Raw genomic sequence first — 19,658 nt, 5'->3', positions numbered from 1 at the left:
CTGTCTCTTCGCATCTTCTCCCCTCGAAATGACAGATGGTCCCCAGCAGCTGCAGCTTCTCTTCCGTCCTCCTGCAGCCTCAGCAGGGGTGACAGACGGCCCTTTCCCACCAAGGTCTCCTACGAGAGTCCCAGAACCCTTCTCCTGTCCCATGTTCATTCCCCACCTGATCTCTGTTCATTCCCCACCTGATCTCGGCAGCCAGGGGCCGGGCTGTTCTGATTGGCCAGCCCTGGGTCACCCCCTCTCTGCCTGGAGGAGTGCCCCGGGAAGCTCAGGGATTGACAGCAGGGTGCTTCCCCAGAGGAAAACCCCAGAGGGGACAGAATTCTCCCGAAATGCCTACAATGCCTACGTCTGTCAATTCACCATCCAGCGCGCTAAACTGGGCGAGCTTCCCTCCTCTGGATCAGGAAACGCCACCTAGAAATGGTCCAAAAGACAGGGAAGTATAAGGGGGCGGTGGGCATAAGGCTTCCCTGGACCCAGGAATCGGTCATCCATTTACAGAGGGCAGGAGAACAGCGGCCCCTGCCTCGGGTTCAGGGCACTATCAAGGTCATGAGAAGGGAGGCTCCATTAGGGGATGCGGAGAGGAGAGAAGGGGTATCTTTTGCAACTAGGGGTGGAGGGAGAAAGACGGACAGACAGACAGATATATTAAGCACTCCATCACATATTGTTACAACTTTTGCCTCAACTGTCAAATATGACTTTAAAACGCTCATGAGAAGGAAGGTCTCACAGATTAACCCTTGGTTTTCCCAGTCCGACGCACTTCGTTCCTTCCTGAGGTTCCAAGCCCTCTTCTGTTATAATTTCTTTCTCTTCAGAGAACTTCCTTTCACCGCTCTTGAGGGGCGGGGTGGGGGGGCTGCAACACGTTCTCGTGCTCTGAGAATGGCTCTATTTCTTCTTCCTTCTGCCCCGGCTGGTCTGCGGAGGAAGACAGAGCTCAACCACTTTCTTCTTCCCCCTCCCTCCCTTCATTGCCCAGCACCCCAGAATGTGACCGTCTTTGGAGATGGGGCCTTTAAAGGGGTGGTTAAGGCAACAGGAGGTCACCCTTGACGGGTGTCCTCATAAGAAGGGAGGAAGGACCGGGACGCACAGGGGGAAGACCCCTCTTCTGCAAGCCAAGGAGAGAAGCCTCCCTCTGGAACCCCCAAACCGCGGACTTCAGCCTCCATGGAGACCTGAGACGACAGATGGGTGTTGGGATTTTGGCGCGGCGCTCTCGGCAACTCATCTGTCCCCGGATGGTCTGTTAGTGACTGGAAGAGAGAGCTTGAACCTGCACCCCCACGGGCTCGCGGAGGGCTGTGCAAGGAGCGCGTGCCCTGCCTGGGTTGCTGGCAGGAGGCTCGCAAGTCCCCCGACCGCGAGTGCCCTGGGGAGCTTGCTCTGGGTCCTGTCTCCCGGAGCTGAGGGGAGGAGGGACACCCCAGCAGGGAGGGCTCCTTTAGGCCAGATGGAGAAGGTGCACTTCATTCCGAGGGCCACGGGGGGTCACGGGGATTACCCAGCACTGCTGCGGGGTGTAGTACAGAATGGGGGACACATCGCCGGAGTCCGCCAGGCCACGTGGGCGGGGTGCAGTCTTGGTGGTAGTCGGGGCTCACAGACACTGGGGGCAAGGTGGAGCCTGGGAGGAGTCCTCGCCGGCCCCAGCTCTCACACCAGCCACAGAATCCCTTGGCCCTTTGGGGGCCTCCACCTTCCAGCCTATTGAATGGGGGGGATCCTTGGATTCCACATGAGGTTCCTTTTAAAGGGGTGTGTATTTAATCATCCTAATGCCAATGCGTGAGTTATTCTCCTTGTGAAAAAGCCAACTATGGGCAGAGATGAAGTCCCTCCTAGCCCACCCTGTCCCTGTCCCTGTCCCCATCCCTGTCCCTGTCCCCTGTCCCCTGGCTGCGTGTGTGCCACATACTTGGGTGCCTCCGTGGTTCCAGGCACACATCCCTCTGCACCCGTCTGCTCTCGCTGCCCTCACCTCCTGCCTCCCCTGTCTACCTTCTGGCCTCCGCTCCACGTTCTGGCCTCCTCACGGTTCTCCACGATGACCACTCACCATGGAGTCTTTAGTCCCCACAGCCTGGACCCACCCTGCCCGTCTCTTTGATCCAGTCCTTCCCAGTCACACCAGCTAAGCTAGCCCGCCTCGCCAGGCCCAGGTTCCCATCCACAGAGGACAGCGCTTGGCCTCTTGGCCTGTCCTGTCGAAGGCCCTGGGTTGCTGCTCTGTTCCCCGCTTCCTAGCAGTGCACCCCAAACATCCAGTGTTCATTTCCTAGAGCTCCCATCACAAATTACAAAGAACCAGGAAGCTTAAAACAAGAAAAATTTATTCTCTCGGTCTGGAGGCCAGAAGTCCAAAATCAAGGTGCAAGCAGGGCCTCACTCCCTGCAGGACGCTAGGGGAGGGTCCTTCCTGCCTCTTCCAGCTTCTGGGGGGCCCAGGCATCCCTGCGCTTTGGCTGCATCCCTCCAGCATCTGCCTCTGTCTTCACGTGGCCCCTCTGTGTCTGCTTTTCTGTGTTATAACGTGACACCTGTCCCTGGATTTAGGGCCCAGGTAGGTAATCCAGGATGATCTCAAGAGCCTTACTTCTGCAAAGATACTTTTCCCAACTAAGGTCACATTCTCTGGTTCTGGGGGTTAAGACTTTGACATAGCTTCTCGGGGACATCATTCAACCCATGACAGATGGAAAGACAGGAGTGGAGTTCCTTTGTTGGAAAGGGTATGCACGTTACAAATCTTTCCAGAGGCTGCATTGTCAATTTATCCATGGGCAACTTTAAAGCACACCAGGCACAGTCAGTCCTCACAACCACCGCAACTGAATGTACTGTAAGGAAGACGGAGAGCTGACGGGGAGGGCTCCAGGCCGGGGGCTTCACCACTCACTGACACTGGCCTGGGACTGCTAGGGCCCCGGGCAGGTGGGCTCGGGAGAGCCCCGAGGCAGGCCGGGGGTCACCTTCTTCCTTGCCAGCTGCCCTGCCCTGTGGCTCTTGGGCCGCAGGTGGAGTGCCTGCTGCCAGGTGGCAGGGGGAGCCCAGACCCATGTGCAGCCTAGATCCCACCCCAGCCCTGGATGAGGAGTCTGAGAGCTGCGGGCAGCTGGGCCCAGACCAAAGCAGGCTGATGGGGGAAAGTTCCAGAGCCTGAGTGCTCTCCCTGGGGGACCTGGGACGCAGTTCCAAGATCACGTTCCTCCATCAGAGCTGGGTAATGTCCGTTGGCCCGAGCGAGTATCCTCCATGTGTGATCTCAGAGCTCAGAGCTGGACATGGGCTGTGGGCCAGGACCTGCTCTAATGAGGGCTGGGTAGGTAGAGGCTGGGGCAGGTGGTAATGGAGGGAGGCCATGTGGTCTGGGGTGGCCAACCCTGGGATGGCTTTAACATCTGCCCCTTAGAAGCCAAGCAGCCCTCCCCCCCAGCTTCGGTGTCCACCCTGAGAAACGCTGATAAAATCCCTCTCCAACCCACGTTTTTAAGAATTCCAAGTGATAACCTAAGAAAGGGTCTGACACAGAGATAAGTGCGTCCTTATCATCGTTATTGGAGCCTGGCTGGGGCAATGGAAGTTCGGGATAAGAGTGCTCCAGCCCTGTGGAAGGGCCGCCGGGAGGAGCTTCCCCAGCCGGGGCAGGCGGCAGGTGGCCAGGAGCCGCGCTGAGAGGAGCGGCCTGAAGCGCAACAGCGCCCCCCAGTGGTGGATGCCCTGGCACGTCTCGGCCCTCCAGAGGAGGACGTTCTCGGTGGAGTCAAGAATCTCCGATACTAGAGCACTGGGTGTTATAAGCAAACAATGAATCATGGAGCACCACATCAAAAACTAATGAGGTACTGTATGGTCACTGACATACCATAAAAAAAGAAAACCTCGGATACTGGACCCCAGGAGCGTTACAAAGGGAGGGGAAGACTCCTTCCCTTCTGCGCCCCAGCATCAGCTATACATCAGGAAGTTGTCATGTTGCTAATGGTTATTAATATATTTACTGCATCTCCTGCATGCCAGACACTCATTCTCTTAGCAACCCTGCAAGTGGGTACCAGTATTCCTCCCATTTTACAGATGAGCAAACTGAGGCCCCCGGGGGAGTTGAATTCCACTAATTCCCAGCTGTGAGGCTGCATTTCAGATGCCCAGAAAAGCTGGTTTCCTCGAGCAGCACCACACATTGAGCAGAGGGAGAAGTGGAAAAAGGGGTTTGGCTTTTATTGCAGCAGACCCCATACTGGGTGTCTCCCCTCCATGCCCCAAGGCTTGCAGGGAGCCCCAGCCTTGCCTTCCCATGTCACCGCCCTGTTGGGAGGGGGATAGTCAGGCCAGGAGAAGGAAGTGGCAGGGCTGGCCCCACGGCAATCCGGCAATCCAGGCTCTGCGGACAGAGCCCAAGAAGGAAGGTCTGCTCCACAGAGGGTGGAAAGGAGGGAGCTCTCCCAGGCAGGGGAGGAATGGGGGAATGCCAGGAGGGGCAGAGGGAGGGAAAGCCCAGAGAGGGGTGCTGGGGCCAGAAGGAGCCACAGCCCTGGGAAGGCAGACACCGGAGGACCAGAGCTGAGGCCCCTCTAAAGAAAGGAAGGGGTGCCACACTGCAGACACCCTAGAGCCTCTGCGAGGGCTTCCTGAACCCTCTCACCTCCTCTCCAGGGACAGCAGGTGGGGGGGAGCCAGGCTGGGTCCTGCCTTCACTGTCCCATGTGGGCTCGACAGGACCGCTCCCCCCTCTGAGTGGCCACGGTGGAAGGCCACCCTCTACAGGGATGACCCCACATGCCGTGGTCAAACACGCCAGGCAAACACAGCCCTGCTGGCCTCCGGCCCCTGCTCCCTCCCCTGGCCCCATGGCAGCAGGGTGGGGGATGGGGTGGGAGGCATTCCCAGCCGCCTGCCAGCCCAGTTCTTTCACTTACTTCACACCATCTACGGAGCACCCACTCTGCCATGGGCCCTTTGCAAAGGAAGCTTCACAAATTTGGCTTCTGCTAACATTCAAACATTCATATTTTCTTCTAGAACTGTATTTACTTTAAAAATCACAGTTTTGGAGACACCCCCGCCCAGCCCATACTGGACTCTGTACGCGGGAATGAGCCCTTCCTGGGAAGCCACGGAGACGTCCGGGTGTGTGTTTGGGACTGCGGCACAGAAAAGCCTAAGCGAACGCAAGGGTGCACGGGAGAAGTTGGTCCCCTCTCAGTGAAAGGACCGCTGCCAGAGCTTTGTGCTACTTTGCCCAAAGAGTCCGCTTCTGCATAAGCATATGAGTCCCCTGAGACCAACCGAGCTTTAAGGAACTCAGGTGGGCCCTACCTGCCCAGACTCACCTTTTCTCTGTCTTGCATTTGGAAGCACTGCCTGTGTCCCTGTGGGTCCCAGGGCAGTCAGGACGATGGAGTGATGAGGAGCTTGGGTGGGGGGCTGGGGTCACCCGCTCTGGCCCAAATCTCAGAGCTTGTCCCGGGGTGGAGGCTGACCCCAGCTGGCTGGGGCCCTTCTGTTGGGTGTGAATGCTCGGAGAAGCCTCGTGGTCACTGGTCACAGCACCAGACGCCCAGTTCCATCACAGGTCTCTTGCCGTTTGGCTGCCAGAGATTCCTGAGCAGACAGGTAGAAACTGGCCCTCCCGGGAAGGCACCCTGGTGCAGTCACTGTGGCCAACAGGACGCACAACTACGCTGTGATCCAGCAGTCACACTACTGGGTGTTCACCCCCAAAATGCAAAAACTAGTTCAGAGGGATACGTGCCCCCTGATGTTCACAGCAGCATTATCCACAATCGCCAAACTATGGAAGCCGCCCAAGCGTCCACTGACTGATGACTGGAGAAAGAAGAGGTGGCGTATATGTACGATGGAATATTACTCAGCCATCGAAAAGAATGAAATCTTGCCATTTGCGGGGCACCTGGGTGGCTCAGTCGGTGAAGTGTCTCCCCTCGGCCCAGGTCATGATCCTGGGGTCCTGATCGAGCCCCACGTTGGTCCCTCTGCTCAGCAAGGGAGTCTGCTTCTCCCTTTCCCTCTGCCCCTGCTCCCGTGCTCTTTCTCTCACTCACTCACTCTTTCTCTCAAACAAATAAAAATAAAATAAAATAAAATAAAATAAAATATTAAAAAGAATTCTTGCCATTTGCAATGAAGTGGATGGAGCTAGAGAGTATTAGGCTAAGTGAAATAAGTCAGTCAGAAAATGACAAATACCATAGAATCTCGCTCATTTTTTAAAAAGGTTTTTATTTATTTGAGAGAGAGAGAGAGGGAGAGCACAGAGGGAAAGGAAGAAGCAGACTCCCTGCTGAGCAGAGAGCCTGACTCCGGGGCTCGACCCTAGGACCCTGAGATCATGACCTGAGCCAAAGGCTCAATCAAGTGAGCCACCCAAGGGCCCCATATAGGATCTCACTCACATGTGGAATTTAAGAAACAAAACAAATGAGCAAAGGAAAAGAAGAGAGAGACAAAGAAACAGACTCTTAACTACAGAGAACACACTGACCGTAACCAGAGGGGAGGTGGGAGGGGGGTTGGGGGAAACAGGTGATGGGGCTGAAGGAGTGCACCTGTCCTGGCAAGCCCTGGGTACAGTGTGTGATAACGTACGGAAGTTTTGAATCTGTATATGGTACACCTGAAACTAGTATTATACTGTATGTTAATTATTGGAATTAAGGGGGCTCCTGGGTGGCACAGCGGTTGGGCGTCTGCCTTCGGCTCAGGGCGTGATCCCGGAGTCCTGGGATTGAGCCCCACATCGGGCTCCTCCGCTGGGAGCCTGCTTCTTCCTCTCCCACTCCCCCTGCTTGTGTTCCCTCTCTCGCTGGCTGTCTCTATCTCTGTCAAATAAATAAATAAAATCTTTAAAAAAATTATTGGAATTAAGATAAAAACTTAATAAAAAAATAGTGGGTTAAAAAGAAAGAGAAAAAAGAAAGTGGACCTTCTGCGTAGGTTCCCAGGGCTCCACTCTGGGGAAGGAACAGAGGGGAATTAGCCCCAGAACCTGCAAGGGACCCAATCCTTGGATTCTCTGCCTCCTGTCCCAGGGGGTCACACTGGGATGTTAAAGCCCCCAAATGCCTCTTTTTTCCAGTTGTATTTTCATTTATTTTTGATGAATATAGAATGAAAGGAAGACTTATTTCCTGGAAGTAAGTTGTCATCTAATGACTTCCTTTTAAGAATTTGAAGTCAATTCTTTGTTTTTTCTTCTGATTATGAAAGGCATTTTTGCTCCATGATTAAAAGAAAAATCAAACACAGGAACACCTAGAGGAGAAGAGAAAGACTATTCATAATCTCAGCAGTCCATTAGCCAGACGTGAGCACTACAGCGCCGTAGCTAAGGACGGAATTAATCTGAAGCATTACAGGGCCCCTACCCTTGCAGATTATTTTTAAACATAAATCAAAACCGGTTGAGAGGGCGGCAGTTTTCCTCTTTAACCACCACGGGAACGAATGACACGTTTTGTTTTTAACTCGCTAATAGAATGGATGTGATTCCGGGTTAGCAGAATACGCACGTGTTCAGGTTTGGTTTGGCTAGTTTTGCAGGCCGTGTATTCTGTGGCAGATACACGTAAAATTTAAAAAAAGATCAATTCCAGTAAATGAATACTTTCCCATGAACTTTGAGGAATTTTATTTTTCACTTTAGTTATATTGATTTAGTGCTCTTTGAACTTGAACAAGAATATGAGAATCATTACGATGTTTTGAAGTGTATTCTATTTGTTGATATGGTAGATTCCTGGAAGCTGATTATAGCATCCCTTTATACCTTTTGTTATGAATTAAATATTTAAATAGTGTATTGAAGCCATTAGAATAAATACAATCAAGGCAGCTTTCAGAGATCCTAAATATGGAGGCTTAAAATGCTCTATACCTTTGAAAACTTTTTTAGTTTTCATGGTACCTGTACAAATTTATCATTTCTTATTCCATTCAATTAAATGCAGAAATTTCAGTTCCTAAGATCTCTACACAAGCAAATATCGGAATGTTTCCTCAAAAAACTCAGATAACAAGGAGAAATACTAATTCTGAGTTTTTCTACCTACTTTTTAATGAATTCAGTTGCTAAAAAGGACATCGAATTTGAAACTTATTTAAGGATCTTGAAATAAATTATATTTGTATGCTAAAATTCCCTTTTTCTACCTTAGAGGCCCTCTTTTAGAAGTCTGATCCTATTTGAAAATGAAGCAATTTGTGACAAGTATTGAAAATCCAAGATAACACAACCAATCTTTTACCCTTTAATGTTAAAGCAATCTGGGTTCAAGACAGTATTTTAGGAACATAACCGTGAAACACATGAGGGGAAGATCTCTCCAAAGCTTTATTTTCAAAATGATAGTTTGAATCAACACTGTTGATTTTTGTAGCACATGGTAATCTTTCAAAACTTTGCACAATTATTTAAAGTTTGAAATTAAGACTCTTACTCTTCTATGTATGTCTTCATTTTCGTTTAAAGATTTTATTTATTTATTTGAGAGAGAATGAGAACCCAAGCCAGAGGGAGGGGCAGGCTCCAGGCTGAGCACAGAGCCGGATGCAGGGCTCCGGACCTGAGCGAAGGCACTTAACCCGCTGAGCCACCCAGGCGTCCCTGTATATGTCTTTATATCCATGTGTTTTATCCTGTAATGGTCTGTTTCTCTACCACACACTGTTTTCCCATTCCAAAAGGTACAGCTTGTTTCGTTTTCTTTCAGCTGATGGGGTTTATGTTCAAAAAATTTGCTTTATATATGTAATACTGAGAGAACCATTCCCTTATTTGGGATATTTTTGTAATATAATGTTAAGTTTCATTAACTCATTAATAGGCGGGGATAAGGGTATAAAATTATACATATCTGATTATTTGTATGTGGAAATTCAAAGGGGAACAATGTAACAAAATTAGCAAAAATCAATTGGTGGCAGGGTGCCTGAGTGGTGCAGTTGGTTAAGCCTCGGGCTCTAGGTTTTGGCTCATGTCGTGGTCTCTGGGTCCTGGGACGGAGCCCCACATCTGCTCTGCTTGGGATTCTCTCTCCCTCTCCCTCTGTCCCACGCTTTCACACATGTGCTCTCTTGCATGCTCACGCGCTCTCTCTAATAAATAAATAAATCTTTTCTTAAAAAAAGAAATGTACCTGATCTTTCAAAAAAATTAATTGGTGGCCGAATGATGGGAAAGTGGATTTGTTTGCTTGTTTTGCCCTTTTTCCTACATCAAAATGTTTTGTGATTTTATTTGGTGACGAAAAAAAAACCCACCTAAAAACAAAAAGATACTCATCGAACAAAATATACGAAGTCTATTTAATTTCATCTTCTGAAAAAAACTGTTTTATGGGGCTTTTTTATGCTCCAAGAGTACCTTACGTTCACTGTGCAAACACGGACTGCTCAGAAAAAAATATAAAAGAGGACATTTAAAAACTAATGTAATTCCAAACTCTGGATCTAGTTACTGTGGACATTTCGGTGCACTTCCATTCTTTTTAAGAGCGTAATTGTTTAATGTAGTTGGGATTGGAGGGTATGTAAACTTTTTTTTTTCCTTTGAACATTGGGAACATTTTGTATGGCTTCACTTTTGCCTCAAACATGATTTTTGGCGGCTGCTGGAGTCCTCGGGGTGCATGGGCAGACGGTGCTACAGCCAACATCAGAGCAAGTCCTGGAGGTGACGTTCCAAGGTCACGGGCACAGACACCCCCTTCTCCCCTCTGCCTGCCTGACCAGTGAATTCGCACTCAAGCCTTTGGCCCATCTCTTCGCCCCTGTTAGGATGCACCCATTGCTTATCCTTTTTAGTAAGTTCTTTATAAACCAGACACATTATTCCCTTAGTTGGGAATATTTAGGACAAACACACATCCAGATCGTTCCTTGGCTTTTAATGTTATCACCACTTTGGGCGTGCACGAGTTTGCATTTTTCACGTAGTAAAATATATTGGTTTTCCCTTCGTGATTTCCTCCGCGGCTCTTCTTGTGGATAAACTGCACCTGCAAGCTCACCTGGATGACCCACCTAGACTTTTAAGCCTCCCACCCCCCCCCGCCCCCCGGCGAAGGCAAGGCTCGGCTTCGCCGGCCCCGCCCCTGGCGCGCATGCGTCCGAGCCCCGGGGCGCCAGCTGGGCCCTCCCGCGCGCCGTCCTTACCCGGCCTGCCCCGCGCCGCCGCCTCCGGAAGTGGCCTCGCCTCCGCAGAAGCGGTGAGTGGGTACCCGATCCTCGCGGGTGGCGGTGTCTTCGCGGGGCTGCGGAGCTCGAGAGGCAGGGCGGTTCGGGCCGGGAGCCGCCATGGCCGGGAGTCAAGATATGTTCGACGCCATCGTGATGGCGGACGAGAGGTGGGTGGCGGGGCGGGGCCGGGCCGTCGTCTTCTCTCGCTTTGGAGGCAGCGCGGGCCTGGTGAGCTGCGGGCGCGGGCGTCGGGTGGGGGGCGCCCTGGGGTCGCGGACACGTTTGGGGCCGAGGTGCTGGGGCCGCTGCTTTACTCTTCGGCGGCTCGCCACGTGCCCAGCTGCTCCCCCGACCCGCCTCCCGGTTCGGGGCGGCCCCGAGCATCTGCTCGGCCTGATGACTGCCTTCCTCCGGGGACGCCCCGTACTTGGGTGGGACGGACCTTTGCCATCTGGGCGCTGCCCCTTTTCCTTGTTCCTTACTGGTGGGACATACGGCAGCATTCATGGACATGCTGATAAATGTGTCAGATGTCATCCCTCTCCCTCTAGAGCCCCTGGGGAGTGCCTAGGGCTGTGACGGTGGCGACCCACGAGTTGCTTTGTGGCCATCTTCCAGTGCCCGGCCCACTTGAGACATCAATAGACATCATTCGTGAAAGAGAGCGAACATTTAACCATCAGCCGCTGACATTTATTTAGAGCTTTGTGTGAACCCAACAGTGAGCTCAGTGTTGTATCCCGGTTAACTGTTTAAGACCTCTTTGTGAGTTAGATCCTATTATCCACCCTGTTTTACAGATGAGGAGGCAGGATCACTCCCCAGGGTCACACAGCCAATAAGTGGGGGCATACACTGCCTCACAGGGGGCTCCAGCAGACTTCTATTTTTGGTGACTGCAGGTTAGGATGGTCCCACTCCCACTGTTGAGTCCTAGCCGTTCCTATATTCCGGGCACCACTGCCTTCCTATATTTTGTGATGATCTGATGGCATTTCTCCCTGCTGGTGTACTGAGTTGTGATGGAAAGCCCTGTGTATATGGCGGAGTGTGTTGAAGCACTTGACACAGTCGTGTAGGCTAGACTCAGAACTTTGCCCCACTAACCTGTCTGCAGACTGGAGTCGCTGCAAACTGGGGGTTTCAAAAAGTGGATTCCTGGGCCTTCCTCCAGACTTCCTGAGTATCAGGGGCTGAGGCCCTCGAATTTGTATCTTTAAAACTCTCCCATGTTTTTCTGGTATCTTACCAGGTTTGGGATTCACGAATTCGGCCACTCCCTCCTTGTAGAAGAGGCGGAGTGGGCTTCGTGAGGTGTGGTGATTTGCCAGCAGAGACTGAGGGGTAGATCTGGGATTGTGACCTATGTTTTCTTTTTTTTTTTTTAAGATTTTATTTATTTATTCGACAGAGATAGAGACAGCCAGCGAGAGAGGGAACACAAGCAGGGGGAGTGGGAGAGGAAGAAGCAGGCTCATAGTGGAGGAGCCTGATGTGGGGCTCGATCCCAGAACGCCAGGATCACGCCCTGAGCCGAAGGCAGATGCTTAACCGCTGTGCCACCCAGGCGCCCCGTGACCTATGTTTTCTGACTTAAATTTGGTACTGTTTCTACTCTACCGTGTCTTGTCTTGCCGAGTCTGGGTAATATGGGAGAGAAATTTTTTTTCCAGGAAAAACACTCTTTCTCCTGTTTCTTTGAGCAAGCTTGCTTCTCCATCACAGGTTTCACGGGGAAGGATATCAGGAAGGCTATGAAGAAGGCAACAGTTTGGGCATCATCGAAGGAAGACAGTATGGCACGTTACATGGAGCCAAAATTGGATCTGAGGTAAGTGGGGGACCCCCCCCCCCATTTTTAGAAGTGTGTCCTTTTCACTCGCAGTTTATAATTTGCTGTGGTGATCAGTATGGTAGAGCTGGAACTTGAGGCCTCTTTAGATAGATGGCTGTGGCCTGGAGGAAGCTGCTGGAGCGACAGTCTTTGTCCAGACCGACAGAGCATGTTGCCGTGCAAGCCCGCCTCATCTCCGTGCGCTCCGCAGACACTGTGATTTTTACGGCTGGAAGGTCTGGGCACCCCCGTGCCGGGCAGGCCTGTCAGCACCATTGTTCCAGCAGCATTTGCTCATTTCTTGTCTCTGTGTCACACTTCAGTAATTTTTGCATTGTTTCAATCCTTTTCAATATTGTTATATTCACTTTGGTGATGGGTGATTATGACTCGCCGAGAGTCCAATGATGGTTAGTGTTTTTTAGCAATAAAGCATTTTTTACCCAAGGTACGTACGTTGTTGTGTAGACGTACTGCTGTTGTACCCGCTTCGAGCACAGTGTAGTGTAAACTTAACCTTCATATGCGCCCAGAAACCAAGCAGTTCGTCTGTCGCGGTGGTCTGGAACCGAACCCGCATCCCTCTGAGGTGTGCCTGCCTAGAGGGAATGAAGTGGTGCGGTCTGGGGAATGAGAAAGCCGGTCCTCGGCCACCTCAGTTTATGCTGGCGTATCACAGTGATCCAGCCATCTCAGTCCTTACCCTGTGTCACCCGTTCCCACTGAAGTCCCTTGAAAGCCATAGTCGTCTTCTCTTCCCTTTGCCCTCAATGGGCCCTCACTACGGAGGACCAGCTCTGAATGGCAGAGCCTGTGGCAGTCGGGACTGCAGTAGATGTCTGCTGCTGCAGAGCGGGTCACCGTAAACTGGGGGCGCCTCCGACATCCAATTATCTCTCACACATCCCAAGGGGCAGGAGTCCAGGAGCAGCTGGACTGGGTGGTTCTGGCTCCGGGCCACACAGTGCTGGCTGGAGTCAGGCCTGCAGCCATGTGTAGGCTCCCCTGGGGCTGGGAGAGCCACTTCTGAGATGGCTCAGTCACACAGCTGCTGTTGCCACGTGGACTGCAAAGTAGGGCTGCTTGAGTGGTTTCATGACAGTTGAGCCAGTGATCAAGACAGCAAGGCAGGAGTGATGTCCGCTATGCCTAAATTCAGAAGCCATGCGCTGCCTTTCCTGTGTTCTGGCTACGCGGGCCATCCCGCTGCATGAGAGGGGACCACATGGGACATGCAGGGCCAGGAGCAGGGCCAGTGGGAACTTCTGGGAGGTGGCCGCCGCCCTGCTGAAGGCTTGGCCACCTGACTCCTGTGGTCTGATGCCCAGCAGGTGCTCCCAGAACCGCGGCATGAGAAGCACCACTGCCTTCCGTCCCACTTTAGTTTCGAGAGCTTGATAATTAGATACAGTGTAGCTTGTTGCTTATTAATTTCACTCTTAACTGTTTTGTAAATTCACAGATCGGGTGCTATCAAGGCTTTGCTTCTGCTTGGAGATGTCTCCTGCACAGTTGTGCCACTGAGAAAGACAGGTAAAGTTTAAGACTTCTTTCTTTTTCACTGTGTGGAGCAAGAGTGTGGTTCCATAGCTTACTCTGACTTTGGACAGTTCGTGCCTCAGTTTCCTCATCTATCACATGGAGAAAATAGACCAAACTTCAATATGGTCACGATAGTCACAGGAAATTGTAAATAGCACAGAGCTCATTTTCCGTGTCTGGTGAACATGTGTTATTACTTGTCAAGCCTCCCTGGAGCCCTCTGCCTTTTCCCTGCAGGCATCAGAACACCAAGTGGATTTTAGATCGCCTGCCAGTAAAATAACGTTGGAGTGGATTTTATCTTCTCGTTCATCTTCCCCAGAGCTTCTAGTAAACACAGTGCAGTGGGCTTGGTGTGACTGGGGTCAGAAGTGGTGGCTGTGTTGTTGCTAGGTTTTTCGTGCACCCAGCTAGGTGTGCTGGTGAGAGAAGTCGGTGTGTGTGTGACACGTGTCTGGTACTTGGGGGCGCTGAGTAAATGCTAGCTATTTTTTGGATCGTTTGTAGTCTTTTTAGACTGTTTTCGCCATGTGCTACCTGCTGAAGCCCCAGGGACCCTGGGGCACATCTGTCTTCATTCTTAAGCTGGGAACGAAGCCTGAAGTGAAAGGCACACATGGCCTGGCGTCGCGCTGCTCCTGGGAGCCCAGAGTCAGCTTTGGCTGGGGCTCTGCCTCGTTCTGATGTCTGCTGGCTTCACCTGGCCTGGGAGGGGCCCGAGAGGAGAGTGGATGACAGCAGGGAAGGTGGCACTCCCCTGTCCCAGTGACTCGTCATCTTATTTGAAATATTTTGAATTTCTAGCATTTGGGCGCCTCTGTATTCGAGGACGGGAGTGCTCGCAGCTGATTGTGAGTGATGCTGAGATGGCCTGCCCTACCTCGATTGAGTCCCTGGGCTGCTCCATTGGCACAAGTCACTGGCAGAGGACCAGATGTGTACGGGAGCCGAGGCGCATCCAGGGTAGGGATGGTCCTCTGAGGACTGAGAGAGCGGTCAGGATGGCGTTTGGCAACTTGTGGCGCCACTGGGTGGCAGTCACAGCTGAGCTTGGCTCTCTGCCCCGGCCGGTCTGTGAGAGGATGAGCAGAGGTGGTTCTTGGAGCTCTCTCTCAGCCTCCCCCTGTCCACTGACTCGTGCTGGCTCCTGCAGGAGAGCTGCATGGTGGCCGGAGGGTCTCACACCCAGGGGCTGCCACCCTGGCCCCCGAGCAGGGGCTCCCTCATTTCTTAAAGCCACGCGCCCTGTCTGTCTCAGCTAGAGGAGGACCCGGGCCAGGGCTTGGGACTGGTAGAAGCCGTCTGGCACCTCGCGGCCACCCCCACCAGCGCAGCTTGCGGTCTCCTTAGAACACAACGTAGAAGCCTGTCTTGTGGAGCTGTTGTCAGTTTTTTGCATTTTTATGGTAGGATAATTTTAAAATAATGGTCGAAGGCTGATAGAGGGTCTTTTGCTTCTTTATGTTCCAAGTAAGGGAAAAGCCCGATCTGCATTCAGTAAAATAAGGGGCTTGTAACGCCAGAGAAGCCACGGGAGGCAATATCTCAGACTGGAGGACGGTGCTTTACATCAGAGGGCCGTGTCTTTTGATGGAGTCGGAGGTGCCACCCCTCCCCCACCCCCCCAGCAACCTGGTGGAGCCGTGTGCAGACCAGCGTCTGGCCGTGGCAGAGCTCGAGCTCTGGCGCCGTCCGTGTTGGTGGATCAGCCGGGAGTGGGCACACCCTCCTGACAGGCACTGACTTTGACGGTGTGACGGGCCGGGTGTGTTTCGAGTAGTTTCACTGACCACAGAAGAATAAGTTGCTACTTGCCAAGTTAAAAGTGGGTGGTATTCTTACCATGCTGGAATACAGCCGTTTCCACATGTTGGCATTTGCCTTCCCTCGCCCTGGAAACTGAGTGCTTCGTTGCTTTAATTTACTTCCTTTGACCTTTTACAGTTTGTATTGTCTCAGAGAGGTAGCCGTCGTAGTTCTCGTAAACCGACTTGCCATCGGCAGACTTCCTCGTGTACCTAAAAGCAGCGGTTCCGAGCCGGTTCTTAGGCGATGTTGGTTGCTTTGGATTCATCCTGGGGAAGAGTTCTGTAGGATTCCCATTAATCAATACCTAGCATCCTTCTGACACTCCGATGACCCAGTGTGGTCTAGGGGAGGGTGCCCGTCAGGATCACGGTGCATTCCCCAATGTGCACATCTGGGAACGGTCTTCCCCACCCCCAGGTGCGAGCCCCGGTCTCCAGGGTCCAGGGGAAGCAAGGAGACTTAACGCTTAACTGAGTACCTGCTGTGGGCTGGGTTTTGGGCTTGATGGAGGTTACTTCTCTTGAAAGCCCGGAGGTGGCTGTTAAGTCTGCACGTCACAGAGAAGTTAAATACCCGAGTGCCTTGGAGCCCCCTCGCCTCCCAGCAGAGCTTTGCTTTCCTGGGAGAGGGAAGTGGACCCAGACACCGGTTCCTGCCCTTTGGAGGGAGGGGCTTGCTGGTCTACCTGCCGCTGACCTCCCCAAGGCTGTGAGCGTGATGTTTCTGGGTCCCGGAAAATCCCCGGCCCACAGCAGGCTTGATCGTGCCCCAGCGCTCTGTTCTTGTCTGGTTTTGCCTGTTCCCACATCTGTGACCTAGGGGAGGTCGCGGCGGGTTGCCTCGGTCGCTTGCTCCCTGGCTGGGATACAGGTACCTCCGTAAGCTTGATACGCACCTGATGTTGAGCGCGGGGTGTGGGCGCGAGCACGTTGCTAGGAAAATATTATTGTGTGTAGTGAGAAAATTACTCATCCGGCTTCTGGACCCGGGCATGCTCAGCACACCCACGGCTTTCAGGTAAGTGATGCGGATCGTCGTTACGTAAGCAGAGCCCACTGTGTACAGAGGACTAAAAGCTTTTATTTCTGTGCTTTACAGCAAAAAGATGAAGGCCTTAGAATCATTGATTGGAATGATTCAGAAGTTCCCTTACGATGACCCTACTTACGATAAACTTCACGAGGACCTAGACAAAATTAGAGGGAAATTTAAACAGGTTTGTCCACTGCCTCTCTCTCTGATAGGAGAGCCTTTCTCCGAGCCAGCCACGCACAGTCCCAGGCACTCACGTCGCTTGTGGTCTCAGGGCTGCGTGTGCCCTGCGCGTGGGCCACGGAAGCACGTCATTTTTGTGTTTCTGTTTAAGAAAACCGAAGCTGGCCTAGAGAACGGACAGTCGTTAGAACTTCTTTAGGGGTTGGTGTCGTAGACACGAAAAGCTGCAGGTAGAAGGTTTTGTTCTAGTTTGTCAGTAGAAATAAATAAGATTTTAAAAAATTCATCTTTTTTCTTTTGTGTTTTCAGCTTTGTTCATTACTAAATGTTCAGCCGGACTTTAAGATTAGTGTGGAAGGTTCCGGACTTTCATTTTGAGGATGACAGATGAACAAAGACGGAACATCAAGGAACAGATGTCCGTATGTTAATTGTTTAAAAATGTGATTCAAGGCGAAACAATGATGGAGTATTCATTGTTCTGTGGGGGGGCCCCAGTGTGGCCGGCGAGAGGGCTTCCTTCTCCCTGGGGGCCCCCCGTGGCCCCTCCACACAGGCCCGGCCTTTGTTGGGCCCTGTCTGCTCCGCAGTCTGAGTGACTCCCTGCCAGAGCCCTCATGAGGCCACTCGCTCCCGATCCAGGGTTGCTGGCCGGTGGTCCTCTCCAGCTGGGCGGGCCTGGCTGGTTCTGGACTGGGGGTGGCTCTGGCTAGGGTTACCCTGACCCCCGAGCCTGGACTCGGTGCTTAGTGGAATAGTTTTTTAGAAACTGAAAGCACCTGGGTTGAGGTGATGTGAGTTGGTGGGCAGTGTGCCAGGACTGCCATTCACTGACCCCGAGGACGTGCCGGCGCTGGGTGATGCGTTCCCCTGTTCTGTGTAATCCCTTCAGTGTTCCCACTTTACAGATGAGGAAACCGAGACCCGCGGGGACGGCCCACGGGGACCAGCTCGGACTCCGATCCTCCGCCCACCTGTCACCACCGTGTCACCGCCGTCTTGTGCTGCCTGCTCTGGAACGTGAGCTCACAGCCACAGAGTTGCTCGCTGCTGTCAGGCCTAGGGTGCATGGGTCCCCACTGTGCTCTGTGGAGCCACAGGGAGTCACTGGACAGCTGACGTGGCATCTGGCTGAGAGGGGCTTCAGAGGGAGCTGGGACACGCTCGTCGCACTGTCTCTGGGTGGGGGTGGGGCTTTGCAGCATTCACATGGCTAAGGGGGGAAATACTTTAGGCCAAAGACTACATGTTGGGCTGCTGTTATCTCTGCAGAGTTAGGGAGCCTTGCGTTGAGGGTACTGCGTATCTCTTCTGCCTGTACTTTGCAGGCATCTGTATCGACGGGGAGCTATGGATGAATGGGGCAGGTGGTTCCCACCGTGATCCTTGGGTGTCCCTCTGCCCGTCCCCGTGCGCTCCCTCCGGGGGGCACCCTCCATATTGCTGGCAGGTCCTGCCTGCTCCCATCTGAGGCAGCGTGTCTGAAAGTCATGTGTGAAGTGAATAAAGGCATTAATTGTGAATCTGTTCCAGTTTTTAACATTCCTAACATCATTCTGGAACGCCTGAGCAGTTGCCGCTGTGTTGTCCAGGCTGGTGGTGCGGACAGCCTGCATGAGCGGGGTTTGGGGGTTTGCTTCCCTCTCGTTGGGTTGCCCTGGCCAGTGTGCTGAGGAAGAGACTGGGGCTTGGTCTTGGCGCGCTGCCGCTGGCGTGTGCATCCCCGAGCACGGCCCTTGTCTCGGCCCCGGAGTTCCCGGGAGCTGGTGTGCTTACGGTTGCGGACGGCGCCGACCCCCTGGTCGGATCCTGCGGCCTCAAAGGCCAGCGGCGGGCATCCCTCGTGGGTGGGACGGGCAGGGGGGTGAGGAGGGGGCGGCTGTGGTGGATTTCCTTGGTGGATTGTTGTGTTTTCTAAGGTCTGTGTTGTGGTGGTGGTTTCCTTTTACAAATGGAGAGAAAAATAGCCCATTTTAAAGCTAAAGGCTGTCTGGGAGCATTTATAACGTGATACCCAGCAAATTTATTCCTTACTCCAAGTTAGCTGGGATCTAGGTCCGAGGGCGGGCGCGTGGGAGTGGGCCACGCTGCTGCTTTCTCTTGCGTTTCTGTCCACGCGTCTCATCAGAATGTGTGGTAGACATGGGTCCTGCGAGAGAGCCGTGCTCCGTGATGTTCGAGCAGGGGTCCGTTCCTCCTCGAGGGCCCTGGCCCAGCCACCTGTCAGCAGTTGCAATGGATCCCTCCTGCGCCAGACTCCCTCTCTGTCCCCCAGTCTTGGCCTGTCCTGTTCCCAGGGTTTGTGTGAGCTGCGGGCAGCCACAGGTCGTGGAGCTGCCTCACTGAGCTCCTTCAGAACTCTCCTCTGGACACTGGGCTTGACCTCTGTGTGCCCGCCTGGACTTGGTCTCCAGGAACCTTTGGTCGCCTCCGACAGACCCCGATTACGGCACCAGCAGGCCACCTCAGCGCTTCCTTTGCTCTGTCCCAAGTGATGGCATCTGCGGTGACGAGCTCAGGCCTACGCATGGCTCCTTTTGGCCGAGGAGATGGTAGCGGATAGAAGTCTTTGGGGGGCCTCTGGGAAAGGTGGTATCGCTCTGAAGAGAGAGCATATCTGTTTTGGAAGTTGTGTGCTGGAATCACTTGTCCCGTGGAAGTGACACCTGGGGTTACTACAGGCGGCTGACACCTGGCTCCGGACGAAGCCACACCTGGGCACATGTAGCGGAGCGCTGAAGAGAACCTGGCCCTGGTGGCTTCCCGCCGCTGACAGCCAGCCCCTGAGCTGCTTTGCTTTCGGACTTCACGTTACATGAGCTGATGAATGTCCTGCTAGTTCAAGGCTGTTTGGGAGAGGTTTCTGTCGTTCGCAGGAACGGTGTCTGTTCGCTCTCCCCTGTCCCAGTCCCGTCCTGCGCACCTACTGCTCTTGGATGTTGACCTTTGTCCAGATTGGCCTTGACTTTGGGAGCTCTCCGGTGTGGGATTTGTTCCTTTCTGATGGAACAAAAACATCGGTTTCCCAAGGCTTTGGCCT

General features: G+C 52.9%; 1 protein-coding gene across 1 annotated transcript; it reads left to right on the top strand.

Annotated features, from left to right (window-relative positions):
* Nucleotides 1–10,210: 10,210 nt before the first annotated feature.
* LTO1 (LTO1 maturation factor of ABCE1) lies at nucleotides 10,211–18,141 on the top strand. Its single transcript, XM_045775763.2, has 6 exons — nucleotides 10,211–10,385; nucleotides 11,944–12,049; nucleotides 13,515–13,585; nucleotides 16,502–16,619; nucleotides 16,928–17,040; nucleotides 17,527–18,141. Exons 1-5 carry the CDS (start codon nucleotides 10,336–10,338, stop codon nucleotides 16,994–16,996), a joined length of 414 nt encoding a protein of 137 aa, XP_045631719.1. The 5' UTR covers nucleotides 10,211–10,335; the 3' UTR covers nucleotides 16,997–17,040; nucleotides 17,527–18,141.
* Nucleotides 18,142–19,658: the final 1,517 nt, after the last annotated feature.

Source organism: Ursus americanus, chromosome 24 (genome assembly GCF_024610735.1).
Source record: "Ursus americanus isolate L20-20 chromosome 24, mUrsAme1.1.p, whole genome shotgun sequence".
In the NCBI taxonomy this organism is placed as follows: Eukaryota; Metazoa; Chordata; class Mammalia; order Carnivora; family Ursidae; genus Ursus; species Ursus americanus.
Note: the sequence above shows the minus strand (reverse complement) of the source record. Positions and strands in the feature narration are given on the sequence as shown.